Source organism: Microtus oregoni, unplaced genomic scaffold (genome assembly GCF_018167655.1).
Source record: "Microtus oregoni isolate MIOR12 unplaced genomic scaffold, Mior012 000007F_ref0000211, whole genome shotgun sequence".
Lineage (NCBI taxonomy): Eukaryota > Metazoa > Chordata > Mammalia > Rodentia > Cricetidae > Microtus > Microtus oregoni.
The window spans coordinates 34,540,929-34,555,444 of record NW_024543066.1 but is presented as its reverse complement, the minus strand read 5'-3'; the positions used below and the strand labels follow the sequence as shown (position 1 = coordinate 34,555,444).

The 14,516-nt window shown below is 39.8% G+C and overlaps 1 protein-coding gene across 1 annotated transcript in view; it reads right to left on the bottom strand.

The window, feature by feature from the left end:
- Positions 1–14,516, bottom strand: part of Kcnq5 (potassium voltage-gated channel subfamily Q member 5) — a 536,576-nt gene that overhangs the window by 103,302 nt on the left and 418,758 nt on the right. Inside the window, exons 4-5 of the mRNA XM_041655539.1 lie at positions 4,630–4,805; positions 4,246–4,371 (exon numbers count right to left, since the gene is read on the bottom strand). Coding sequence (XP_041511473.1) covers positions 4,246–4,371; positions 4,630–4,805 — 302 coding nt within the window. The remainder of the gene's footprint in view (positions 1–4,245; positions 4,372–4,629; positions 4,806–14,516) is intronic.

Genomic DNA, 14,516 nt, shown 5'->3' with positions numbered 1-14,516 from the left:
TATTTCGTTACCCTCTCTTCTCCTTAGCATTTGAATCCAATCTTTTTCTCCCCTCCATGATTCCTTTTCCACTTTCATTAGGCTAAGGCTCCACATACGTGTGTGTGCATGCACATGAGCACACATTTCTAGCTAGACTTCCCATATTAGAGAAAGCACGCACTGTTTGTTTTTCTGCATGCGGCTTACTTAACTGACTACGATGATCTCCATTTGTGTCCACTTTCCTACAGATGCCATGTTTCCATTTTCCTTTGGGGCAGAAAAATAACCCACGTTTATCTTATTCCATGGGGTCGAGGGTGCACATGAGTGTGTGCATATGCATCCTCACAGACTCATTTATATCTAGACTCCCCATCTTAGAGAAATCATGCACATCCACTTTGATTCTGTTTCTTAGGGACCACACAGAGTGCAGCAATCAACATGAGTGTGCCTGTGTCTCCAAGGTGTGTGGATTTAAAGTTCCCACATATATACCTGATCGTGATATAGTCCTCTTTTTAGTTTGTTGACAAAATTCCACAGTGACATCCATTGTGGCTATTGAGCATACATTCCAAGCAACAGTGTACCTCTCTGCCCCTTTCCCCATCCTCCTGTATTCACCAGCATACACTGTCATTTGTTTCCTTGATGACAACCAATCTAAGAGGTGAGAAAATCACACGACAGTTGTACATTTTCTCGATGGCTAAGCTTTGAACATTTCTTTCAAATATCTATTGGCTATTTGTATTACTTCTTTTGAGAAGTATCTGTCTAGTTCATCAGCTCATTTACTGACTGGATGGAGTTTTGGTGTTGAATTTTTGCAGTTTATGTATTTTGGATATTGATTTCCTGACTGATGTGCACTCAGCAAAGATTTTCCTCTCATTGTGTAACCTGTCTTTTTACCTAATGGTTCTGGAAACCAATCTATTAATATACTAGACTACTCTGTCACCAGCAGCATAATCTTGGAGATGTGTTCTGATAAGATGTTTTGTTTGTTTTTCGAGACAGGGCTTTTCTGTGTAACATCCTTGGCTGTCGTGGAACTCGCTCTGTAGAACAAACTGGCCTTGAGATCCTGCTTCTGCTTCCTGAGTGCTGGGATTAAATGCATATGCCACCATTGCCTGGCCCTGATATTATTTTTAAAAGCCTAAAATTTAGAAGAATTTATTTCTAATTTTTATTTAATCACTACTATTCAACCAAGACATTTATCAAGTTCTGCTTAATTTAGTCCTGAAAAATTCTCATTGTCTCTGACAGGACCCAGTCTACGTGAATGGCCTTTGGACGAGGAGTGGATTAAGAGACAACCCTGACTTCCATCTGTGCTCCATGAAGGGTAAACACAACCCCCCCAGTGCTTCAGGGATAGTTTAAGATGATGCTATGTTCTTAGTTCAGCAAACAGCTGGCTAGCACTCAGGAGGCATTAAGGGTGGTTTGTAAGAGTAAAAGGAGTGGAAAATTTTTACGTAAGTGGGAAAAGGGTGTTCTTTAGGGAGAAGGAAGGAGGGAAACACAAAAGATAATGGGAAGAGGGTCAAGGGGAATAGCAGGATGTAATTTGTCTGAGAGAAGAAATAAGAAAATGGAGAGGTTTTTATGGAAAAAGGTAAATACAGAAAAAGGAGGGGTGGGTAAAATACCAATAAGGATTTTGAAGAAGCCACAAGGAAGCCCACTGTTAATAATTTAGCTAAAAGAAACCTATAGCACATGTAATTACATGTTTATAAATATACATACAGGGTTTTAATGATCTTTTCTCATCTGGGCCAAAGGTGCTCCCTCCAGCAGCCAAAGATCACATCACAAAAGCTTCAGTAACAGACATGAGAATGCCCTCTTTTTAGCTGTTGAAGAGGGCTGTCCAAGAGACTCCCCAGACATGCAACTCATTGCTGCTGCCATGGTTACCTCCCAGGGGTGGAAGTTGTGTCCCGATTGCTGAAGACACCATACACTTCAGAAACAGGATTCAGAAACTCCTGAGCTGGAGCTGACTTGAAGGTTTGCCCTTCTTGATGATCAGATTTGATGGTACCAGAAGGCATCACACAAGCTTCTAAACGAGGGAGGCAACCTACAGCCCTACCCAACTGTGATGCCAACGAACCACATCTACAGAACAGTATGGCACAATAACTCTATGGGAACAGAAGTGGCATTTAAGAACCAATAGCTCTGTAATTGGACTTAGTCCTGCTAAACAAGAGGGAAAGTATTCCTGGTGTTGGAAGCCTGGCTAATCTCTCGGTGCTAGTGACACCATGGTCATTGTAGGAGAATCTACAACTACTAACTTACTAAACCAGCATAACCTCCAACAAAAGCCTATAAACACATTTACTTATACTCAAAGGTAAGTGTAGTCTTCACCTCTCATCAGGGAAATGTCTCTTTGCAACAGATGGAGACCACTTCAGAAAATTACAACCAATCAAAATGCAGAGCTGTGGGGATGAGTCCCAGTGGATTCATCTACAAATCTGTCTGCAGGTTCAGGGACTATTGCAGAAGAGGTGGTTGGAAGACTATAAGAACCACAGGATCAGGGAGTTTGCTGTGAGAATGTGTCTCCTAGTAATATCAGAAGCTATACCCCCAAAGTATCATTAACATGATTGCCCAAACATGAGTTGAACACCAATGGGCATGATAAAGTAGGTGGGGGAAAGCCCATGAGGCCTCAACTCTACAAAAAGTACTATGGGCACCTGAGATTTGCTGGGAGTGGGAGAGGTGGTTTTTCCCATGGAAGAATATGCCAGTTGGTTTTCTAGTACCAAATCAAATGGTCAGCCCTGAGAGCATGCACACAACTAACATTGTATGGACTGAGCAGGGACCACTCAGGAATACATATGCATACAATGATAATTACTGAAGAAAGAAACTGTGATTTGAAGGACAGTGGGGAGGGACATATGGGAGGGTTTAGCAGGAGAAAATGCAAGGGAGAAATGTTGTAATTACATTATAACCTCAAGAATGAAAGAAAAACAATTTTTACACTATTCTAAAGCTTGTTTCGTTCCATATTACTCCCTTTTGGACTCTCATAAAAGTATAAAATGAAAAGAAATGCGATTTTTGTGTTGTACCAAATACCCTATATACTGTAAACGTCATATTAGGGTCTAAGTTCCAAATGATTGTTCTATAAATTCTTTGTAAATGCAGGGAAAATTTTATCTGAAAGCACACCCTTTCCAGACTATTGGAGTCTGCATCTTCTTGACTTTGGAGCTATTTTACAATCCTGTAAGTTGAAAATAACACATAGCAATGCAAAATAATTTTACCTTATCCATGTGTAAATAAGTTATGTCTAGGGAATGTTCACTGATCTGTTGCCTGTATTGTGAAAACAGCTAGATTCTCCTCCATTTGTTCTTCTGTTTCAATACCCCAGCATTTCCAGCAATTAGTAATTCTCTGGACTTTGGTCAGTACTTTGATCGGACTGTGACGCTTTACTGGTTTCTTCATTGATAAATTTTAAATAATGAATTAAATATAATAGTCTGCATTGCTTTCTATTTGTATGATAGTTGTGAGTTTTACTCGTCCTTGTTTGGAAACTCTTTGTAATGATAAAAAGGGAAAGTAGGATTTTTGAATGGAAAGTTTTATAATAATGTGTCCATGGTCTCTGCTCTCACAGGCTGCTCCCTGTCTTCTCTTCTTGATTGACTGATGCTTTTAATTCTTCTCACTTTGAATCAGCTGCTGTTCCAAGTTTCTGCTTCAGTTATCTTTTTTGAAAGTTTTATACTATGGTAGCCCAGACTGACCTCAAGCTTGCCATCCTCCTGCCTCAGCCTCCAGAGTGCTGAGACTATATCAATGTGCCACCATACTTCTCTTATTTATTATTTTGACAATCAAAAACAATTCCTCCCGAGTGGTAAGTCAATTTATTAATTGTCTATTTAAGCTTACAATACCAAAACAAATAATCCTGTTAGTATTTCCTATTATAAAAAATGATATATTTTTACTTTGGAAACAACTGAGCACCTCAAAATCATAAATGATAGTCTATGTGTAAATTTAATTTTATTTTCCCCCAAAAGCACAGAAACCTCTAGATAACTTATAAGTACCATACATTTCCAAATTCATCTCTTTTGAAAGTTGATATTTCATTGAGACCATTTACTGATAACCATTTTTGTTATATTCAGTGTTACATTCACAATAGCCGATAGATTAAGAACAGATTCTTATACTTACTGTGCCCCACCAGAGAGCATCGGCATATGTAGAGAACTCTTTATTGGCGTCCTTTTCCACCAGATAGACAAGAAAAGATGAGAAGATAAGAACCAGAAATCCTATGTACCAAGCTGTGATTAATTCCTAGGGATAAAAGGAAAGAAACATTTTAAGGGTAGGAAGAATCTTTGAAAAAGTAAATAGGAAATCCATGTACAGGTCAATTATTTTCCTACTTCTAGGAGTATATGCAGGTTGTTAAAGTAATGCATTATGTACCAGGGCCCAAGTGGCTTGAGCCACAGTTTAAAGTACCTGCCCGTGCTGTTTATTAAATGTTATTGTAATCAATGGAACTTTATTCGAAAACTTTGCTATATAGTTCAGAAAGCACATTTTTACCTTGCTGTGAGCATAAACCACTGAGCCCAGCAACTTCCAAGTGCCTCCCCTTCTGTCCATGCGCACCATACGCAGGATCTGTAGGAACCGGAGACTTCTGAGAGCCGAAGTGGCGAAAATATTACCCTGAGTTTTTGCAGAAACAACAGCTATGGAAGCGATAAGAACAATGGTATCTGAAAGAAACAGGTTGAGACAGCCGTAAGTCACATGACTAATACCTTTAATGTCGCTCTTTTCTTTCTTTCTTTCTTTTTTTTTTTTTTTTTGGACAGTTAATGAACCTTTTTGAGGCCATAGTGAACAGAACAGAACACCCGGCCTTACCAGCACTTGGTCAGGAGCCTATGACTGCAGAGTGAAAAGGACCAAGGACCGTAACACCATAACACGACATTCCTGTCACTTTTACCCTGGCCCCTTGACCTCTCTGCACCTTTACCTGTACAATTCTGAATCACATAACCTCCAACAATTTGAACAACATCCTCAAGAGGGTTCAGTGTCTTGGGGAGCTGCAGGGTTAGTAAAACCCTCTTTCAAGATAACCCTGCTTTCATTAATTCCTTCGTCTGCACCAAAAGCTCCCAACTCAGTCCCTAACACCATGGCTCTGGCTCCCTGGTTGACCGGAGAGATGAATCCATGCACTCAGGAAATGTCCTACTTGGTGTAATAATGCTTCTTATTGTTTTTGCAAACAATATAGCAACCTCTCTGTGTCAGGATTCTCTCCTGTTGTGGAGTCTGCAAATGTGCCTATGGTTTAAGGAAGGGCTCTAGTAATCTCAATACTCTGGGCTCTGAATATGCTCTTTTAACTGGTCTGTTGGTTAGGGGAGGGCTTGGAGCACAAATCAAATATCACCTCTGTTGCAAGACAGTATGCAATTATGCAGTGTGTGCTTTGCATGGAAATGGATACTTAATGTTTGATATATTGGCATTCGGCTTAAAAAAATCAGCTCTTTTGTGATTGAAACAGGCGAAAAGCAGTTAGCAAAGGCATAGAAAAGGCAAAGAGGACGCAGTCACTCGAAAGTCAATCTATACATGGTAGGAAGAGGATTCTGAGGCAACAAACACAGGGAGACAAAGGATGGCATCCTGTCAGTATTCACTTGTCTTCCACATCCTCAAGTCAAGTTTCCTTATTGCTTCAAGTAGGTTGTACGTGTGACTAGGCTTCCACACTCCAGGGCTGAGTTATGCTCCATGGGTACAACGTGTGGCATTTGAAATGTTTCTATGATCCCCAGGAGTCACGGATGTACAAATGTGTCTTCTTCATTCAGCTTTTCTTTCACAATGGTGGGATTGTTTTGTACAAACTGACAGGACCCATCTGACTAACTCCCCTGCTGTTCCTTCTCATGTTCTTAGTTGGAGAGAAAGGACCAGTGATTGGCAGTGAAAGGATTAGCCACAGGGCTCTTCCAGTCAGGCCTAAACTCAACCTTGTGAGGAGTGCCCGAGAGCCTGAAATGCATCCTTGAGTTTATGCTCTTGAGAAGGTACAAAATGTATTGATGCAGATACCAAAGATGTATTTTAAGTGAGTAGAAGCCATCTGCACATGTGTGATGTAATCTTATTTACAAAGCATGTGCATCAGTTAGTGCAGGCTAGGGAGCACATGCGACTTTGCTTAGGCAGTCACCACTAATTAGCTGTAGGGGGCCGACAACCAGGTGACATTAGAAATGGGAACTTCTTATTTTTGAAATTGTTAATTTTCCACATTGTTGAAGTTTTAGTACACAGATGTCTGATTTGAAATCAGAAAACAAATTGGAAAAGTTACGTGCGCACAAGAATCATACTTCTCACAATCTGGATAGACTCTGACAATAGTGACTTAAAAAAGACACCGCTGTTATGACCTTAGTAGATAGTTTTGCTGTCATTTTATTGTCTGCTTTTGCATATTGTCAAGTACGCACTCCATTATTTCTGTACTAATGTACTCCAGACACTGGAAAGAAACCAATGGCTAGTCCTGCTGCACAATACGCAGGAGATGAAACTGACTATCATGCCTGGCATGTTTTATAATTTAATGACTGCATGTTTAAAAAATAGTTTTAAATGTTTTGTGTGTGTGTGTGTGTGTGTGTGTGTGTCTGGGTCTGTGTGGAGTCATGCGTATGTGAGTGCAGATAGATACCCACAGAGACCAGCAGGTACTGGATACCCAGGAGCTGGACATACAGGCCGTTGCAAGCCCCCACCTTGGCTGCTGGGAACTGTACCTAGTTCTCTGTGAAGTCTTTACTGACGCATGATCTCTCTAGACTTCAAATTTATTTCTGAAGTTATTTTGGAGATTAACTTACTTTTATTTTACACATATGACTACTTTGACTGCATGCATGTCTGTGCATGGCATGTGTGTCTGTTGTCTAGAAAGGCCAGCAGAGGACAGGAGCAACCCTGGAACTGGAGTACCAGATGGTGGTGAGCTACCATGTAGATGCTAGAACCTGAGTATGGGCTCTCTGCAAGAGCAGCAAGTGATCTTAGTCACCAAGACCTTTCTGGAGCCCCACAGACTTATCTTAATTGTCATTAAACCTATTAATTAGAAATTGAATCTCATTTTCCAGATAAGACATGAGGTGTGGGAATGAATATATTGAATTGTGAAAATCAACTGTCAATCCATTAGACTAATACCTCAAAGAGCATGCTGTGGAGTTAGCACGTTAATAGGTAAACTAGAGAAAGTAAAAAGAACACTGTTAGTCGGAAGAAATTTTAAGATTAGTCATACAATGAATCATACTCTAAATGTCTTAAGTCATAAAATATGTAAAGGCAGCTACAGATTGGATTCAATACTCTCACTGTAATTCAGGTCAGAAGAGGAGGCCAGAGTTCAGTAAAATGAGCAGCCAAATGGCAAGCCGAGTACTCACTGTTTTCCTATCGGTACCACATGCCGTATTTCCTAAGATAGTATGAAAGTTAGGAGTAATCTTTGCTTTTATTCATTTATCTATGACATTGTTGTTTGTAAGTTTATAGACTGGAGATTCCACAGGATTGCATCTTTGTTATCTTCTTGTTTTTATTTCTGTTTTTTTTTACATTTTGTTTTAGGTAACCCAAGAACTATTTTAAATCTCCTAAGTAATTCTAATAGCACATGAAATGTGAGACTTGCAGATCAACCTTAGATAAACAAATACAAAAATGGAGCTTATATAATACATCTCATTAAGATTCCTAATGCAAGGCTGGCGAGATGGCTCAGTAGGTAAAGGTACTCGCTGCCCAAGCTTGATGACCTGAATTTGATTCCCAGAACCCAAATGGTAGAAGAATGGACTCCCATGAGCTGTCCTCTGACATTAATATATACTGTGGCACCCCCCCAATAAATAATAAATAAAGGAATAAAAAACCCATACTGCTTTGTAAGCTAATTAGACTATATCAATCAGTAGAAGTTGAACAGAGATACTTTGCCCGAGTGGACACTTGCCCTCTAGGAGAATTGGGTTATTACATAAAAATATCAGGGCAGGAGTGGATACATCCTTAACAAGTTTTTGGCCAGAGAGCACTTAAAGGTCCCTGAAACAATACAAGCTTTTCTCATTGCTCTTGGTTGCTCAGAATTGCTAGCTGGTAAGATTCTATTGCTAAAGACACAATGTACATTGGTAGCAGGATATAGAGAATTCAAACTGGAGCCGACACAAAAACATCTTCACTGTTGATTAGCTTTCATGGTGCTGGAGTATATTATGCAGGCCACTGGGAGAAAAAGGACAAAAATGTTGTCTTATGACCAACCCTATATCCTAAAATACTAACTTTCCAGGCAAGACATGCTACTGGTACAATAGTGGCACTAAGGTTGTGGGGTAACCAACTGCTTTAGGATTGGATTTGAGGCCTATTCTTGTGGCATAATGTCCCACTGGCCTGGTGCCAGAGGCATAGCAAGCAATCTCCAGTAACCATGAAACCCCACTGGGCCATACCTGGCCTAGCTCTGGGAGTTTTCACTCAGCCCCTAATCCATCCTTTATGTTACAGATACCTTTTGTTGCCCTATGTAAATCTTGTCTGAGAGTTTCCCATGGATGCAAAGCCTATGCAAAACTTGGTTTAGAGGGAGCCCGGCATACCTTGGTGTCTCATGAACCAGGCATTTGCACCTGGCAATTGTATTTTCAGAAACTTCATTTAGGTTGTTTTGAGCATATGGAAATCTGCTGGATAAGTGTAAATATAACAAAAAATAAAAATGCCAGGAGGCGAAGAAAGGGACTTCAGTTCACGGAGATTGAGCCCTCTGCAGCCACAGAGGCTAAGTTAATTCTCAAATGTCTCTGAGTCTTCATTTCATGGACCAGTGTGAACCCACGCACCAGCACTGAGTTACTTGCGACAAGCTCTCCTGGAAGGAATTTATGTTTGGCACTGTAAACTTTAATCAAAAGCTCATGACTTAAGAAGTCATAGGCCCTAAAGAGGAGCCAACTACCACAGTTTTGCTAAGTGACGTGTTGTTAGATTGTCTTCTAAATATTTACGCTTACGCTCACAGATTAGTGCTGCCCTCAACCTCTGGCAGGGAAAATTTTCTTTTCTAGTCAGTAGCTAATGGAGAGTTTCATAATCAGGCTCGCAGTGTCAGAATCAAGGGCTCCTGAGTGCTCAGCCTGAAATGGGACATCTCTATCAACACCATCTGAGGATTAGAGAGCATCACAAAAGAGGGAATGGAAGGAACCGATGAAACAAGATGGGAGGGTGCTGCAAACACTTTGTTCTAGACATGGCATGGCTACTGTGCTCACAGCCTCTCTGTGGCTATGGCTGCCAGCTCAGGATCAGCCAACAGGAGGATGAACTAACTGAGCTCCATTATTAACTACAAGAAAAGAAGAGGACAAAGGGGACACAGGGGGATGTATGGAGGTGCCTAGGGGGAGTGGGATAGAAAAGTTGGGGGTTCCTGGGTAGAGTGGGTGGGGTTCGAAGGTGCAAAAGATCAAGATTCATTGTTTCACTCTATAAAACAATTGAAGCATAAATATATTTTGTTGAAAATATTAAGATACATTTTGAAACATTGGAACTTTGTGCTTTGTGAAGATGCTCCATTTTAGTGTCAGTAAAAACTACAGATAGTTCCTATAAGTGAGTGATTACTTGAACACAGGGTTATTAAAAGGTATTCAGATTCATTTGTTTATTGGTTTATGTGCTAAGCAGCAATGGAGGGTCAAGAATCAACCCTTCTATTGCCTCGCAGGGGTCATTTGTAAGTGTCCAGAGACGTATTTGTCACAGATTGGAGAAAATTGATATTGGTATCATGAGTGTGTGTGTGAGCATGTGTGCATGTATGTTACTGTATTTAATCATTCAGACCATTCTAATACCCATTGAGAAACTGAAGATTGCAGTTGTCGCAGTCGGTAACCAAGGCTCATCATCTCTAAGTAGCCGAGATGATGCTGAGGCTGTGCTGCTAAGAGCTATGTCACATTGCTACATCAGTCTTTGGCAGAGTGAAGTCCAGGGCAGGATGACAGTGGGGGAAAGAGAAGTGGGAGGTTATGAAAGCAAGCGTGTAATGAATCAAGAATAAATCGCTATCACATAAAGCCCTGAAGAAAGAGAGAATGCAGCGAGGGTCGAGCAGACATAAAATGAAGCTAAGAACAGATGGTCTTTGTAGGAATGGATCAAGAGAAAATGGGGTCAGAGAAAGAAACAAAACCGCTAACAAAGAGCTCAAGACTATGAAAAAAAGAAAACCTGTAGGCCCTAATGCTCACCTCTTCCCAGGCAAACAGATATGGACACCATGGGAAATGTTGAAAGACCACTTAGTGATTCTAAGCAGCTGGGTAGAAAAGGTATAAAATATGAACTAATGCTGTACTATGGAGGAGGTTCACAATGTACCGAGTCATTCTGAAGGATTTGTCAATGATTTTAAATTTGAGACGTGAAGAAACTGCAAAAGATTTGAACCAAGGAAAATCCATAATGGTATTTAAGACACACTGGAGTGTGAAGGAGCTCACCACACTCTTCTAATTCAGTTCCAGTGTTGTGTAGTCAGCAAGATCAATAGGAATCAATCACTATAAACGGGGTCTAAAGGAGACAGTCACCAGCAGCTCCTATTGTGAGGCAAATTCACATGCAAAGCTACTCCAATGCCTAGCCTGAAGATCCAATGCCTAGCCTGAAGATCCAATGCCTAGGCTGAAGCAAGAGCAGTTCTACATCTGTACTTGGGAGATTGTGCTTTGTTTCTACAATTAGGCTACATCATGTGTCTATTAGGACTTAGCTCCCTGGGAAGAAACGAGTTATAAGAACTGAGAAAAGCAAGGCTGGACACTTAACACTAGTAACGGTAAGAAGAGAGACATTTTAGAAGTAAGCCACAGAAGTCGCTGCTGGAGACATAGACACTCCAAGGTGCTAGGCTTTTCAAATTCTTTCTGGATACTTAGAAATCTTTCAGAAATTCAGAAATTTCAGGTTACTCCTAATATCATGGATTTCTCCCTTCTGCTTAAAATTCTTTTCATTTTCTTGTTTCTGGAAAAACCAGAAGAAAACAAACAAGTCCTCCTATGGGCTGTATATCACCTCTTACCCCCCCCCCCCTTTATGTTCGGGTTCTTTGAGCTGTTTTGAGAAGACTTACAATAACCCCAAATTTGAATGATGTTAACGAAATGCATATTTTAAAGCTAGAAAGTATCTTTTAAAGCACCAAAATACCATAAGTATGTAGAAGAGTGTAAATGGACTTATTTCACCTATCGATTAATTAATGAAGTTTTGGCTTAGTTTTGGTTGTGCTATGGAAATGTTGTCAAGTCAGTATTTTGTCAAGTCAAGCTCACCTATTTTTTTAGTAAAAATTATTTACTATGTTTTGGGGAGATTATACTATAATTACACAACTTCCCCCTTCATTTTCCTTTCTCCAAGGCATCCCATATATCAATCTTTGGTCTCTTTCAAATTGATGCCCTCTTTTTTTTCATTAACTTTTGCTATCTACATCTGTATAATGTAGGAGTCAGCCTTGCTAAGCTAAATATGAACAGATCACCCAAAGGAAGTTCTTTACTTCCAACCATTATCACCTGCCAGTGTAAGAGTCAGCCATTGATAAGTTTAATAGAGGCCTGAATCTCAGTAGTTTACCCTGAAGCAACCCCTGGTTGCAGGAAGGACCATAAACTAAGATTACCTGAGCACCACCCAAGAACAGACCATCCAAAGGAAATGCCTAATGATCCAACAGCTGTAGATAGGATCACCTGCCAGCACACACTCACCAGGACACCCTAGACAAATGTCAGCCAATAAGGGGTCCTGAACCTCAAAAACCCCTCACCACCATAGTTAGTACTATAAAAATCCAACTCTAACTAAGCTCCAGGCTCTCCGATTATTCCAATATGTTGGACATATGGAGAGACCTGGAGAGACCAAGTTTGCAAACTTGTATAAAATAAAGGTTCTTTGTTTTTATATATGGGACTCAGTCTCCTTGTTGGTTTTTGGGGGATTTTGTGGATTGGGGCCTAGCAAGTTCATAACTAGTTCATTTGTAGAATGCTACTTGAATATATGTTTTCAGGGCTGACCATTTGAGGAATTCTTTTAAAGGACTTTTTTCCTAATTAGAGGATTGCTATCTTCTAAATTTGAATTGATAAGCAATGTAGTAATAGCTTAAATATAGTGCCATTATGCGATAAACATGTGATTAAACTGTTCTAAGGTTTTCACACATAACCTTGTACGTTATAAACATTTATCAATTGTATGTGTGTATGTGTTTACAGATTCTTTGATTTCACATTATTTGGAGTTATCCAGAATGACTTTGCCCAGTTTTTTCCCCCCATACTTTATTTCCATTAATCTCTCTGCTTCTTTAGATCATGGATGGTCAAGATTGGTTTCTGTAACTGTCCAAAACAGGTAATTTATCTTCGAATGTTGAAAGCTGTCCTTGAGAAAAGGGTGTCCATGCAGGGGCTTTCTTTACCTTTTGGCCCCTGTGAATGGAATGATCTAATATCGAATATCGAATAGGAAGTGAGTGGACATAATATTTGCCACTTGCAGGCTGAGAGGAAGCACAGACAACATATTGCTTCTCTTTCCCTCTGCATCAGCTTCATGTTGTGATGAAGGATGTTCTGAGAAGCCATGTGTGGCTTGTTGTCAGCCTAAGTTCCTGAGTGACTGTGTAGAGCAGAAAAGTCCTCATCACTGTCTGCTCTCAGCATGAAACCCCTTCATTAAACAAGTGGAATATTACCTCTTACTTTAAGTTACTGTAACTTGAGGATTTGTATGTTGTGATAATTAGCATCACTCAGCTACTTTTATAATGTCAAAATTAGAAAACCAATTTTCTAAAAAAAAAAAAGGCCGAATGGAAAAAATATGGTATTTCTTTTCTAGGAGGTAAGGAGTAAAGAAGTAGGAGCGAGGAGTATGGCACCTATCTGTCTGGGTTCCAACTCTGAATGTGGTGCTCAGCATCCAGATTTGTTCTGTGAAGTTCCTGAACCTTTTTGTGGCTCAATTTTTCATAAAATAAAGATGTACAAATACCTATGTCATAGAGCCCAGTTAAGGAAGAAATAAATCCTAGTGCATAACAAATAGCTAATTTGTCATCGCTGTTATTATTAGTTAGATATCATTCAGTAACAAGAAATGATATATCATATTTTAGAATTTGAGATAAACAGTTTCCAATATACCATTATGTTGGAGAATTGACTTGACAGGAGGATATAGAGGATAATTCTAATTTGCTTCACAAAAGGATGTTATAATCTTATATATATATATATATATATATATATATATATATATATATAGTGTGTGTGTGTGTGTGTGTGTGTGTGTATTTACACGCTTCCATCTCAGTCACCACTGAGATGTCTTTGGGTAAAAGTTTGTGTAAAACTGTGGATGCGTGTGTGTATCCAGTATGATCTATAGCAAGCATGTATGTACTGCTCTTTTATTGAAAAAGGGGGAAACTATATTTTTATTTTAAATTAGAAGCTATGGCTCAGGAAGGTGAACACACTGACCAAGGTAATTTATTTAGTTGGAGGTAAACAACGTGAAGGGAAATGGTAACCTTTATTGAGTACCTCTGCTACATGAGCCTGTGCGGTGCACTCCGTACCCAGATTCTATTTCATTACTTCCCGTAATTGTTCTCCAAGGAAGCCCAGAGGTTATCAGTATAAAGTCCTAGTTCTGCTCCTTGTTAGCTGTGTGGTCTCGGGGCTATAAATCTTGCTCAGTCTTAGAGTTCTCACCTGTAAATAGGTATAGAGTCACTTTTCGCATAAGGGTCATGTAAGAATTAAATGAGATAGTCCTGTGTCTGCCTTAGTGTGCTTGGTGCTTGATAACTTCTTAATCTAAAAGAATAAAAATTGTTAAATGTATGCCTGTATCCTTAAGGTTATTTAGTAAATGGAGCCAGGAAGTGAACTCATTGCTGTCTGATCCCAGCTTGCAACTTATTCTAGGCTTATAGCGATATTGTATTTGTGTTTTAATAAATAAAGCTTGCCTGAAGATCCGAGAGGATAGCAGCCACATTAGACAATCATACAGGCCAGGGAGTGGTGGCACACACCTTTAATCTCAGGACTCAGGAGACAGAAGCAGATAGATCTCAATGAGTTCAAGGCCACATTGGGCGACACTAGGTTGAATCTGTCTAAAAGAGAAACAGAATTCACACAAGGGTGATCCCAGCACTTGGGAGGTGGAGACAGGAGTGATATGGCTGGACAGAGAAGTATATAAAGGGGGAAGAGACAGGAACTCAGTGGAGTGTGGAGTCT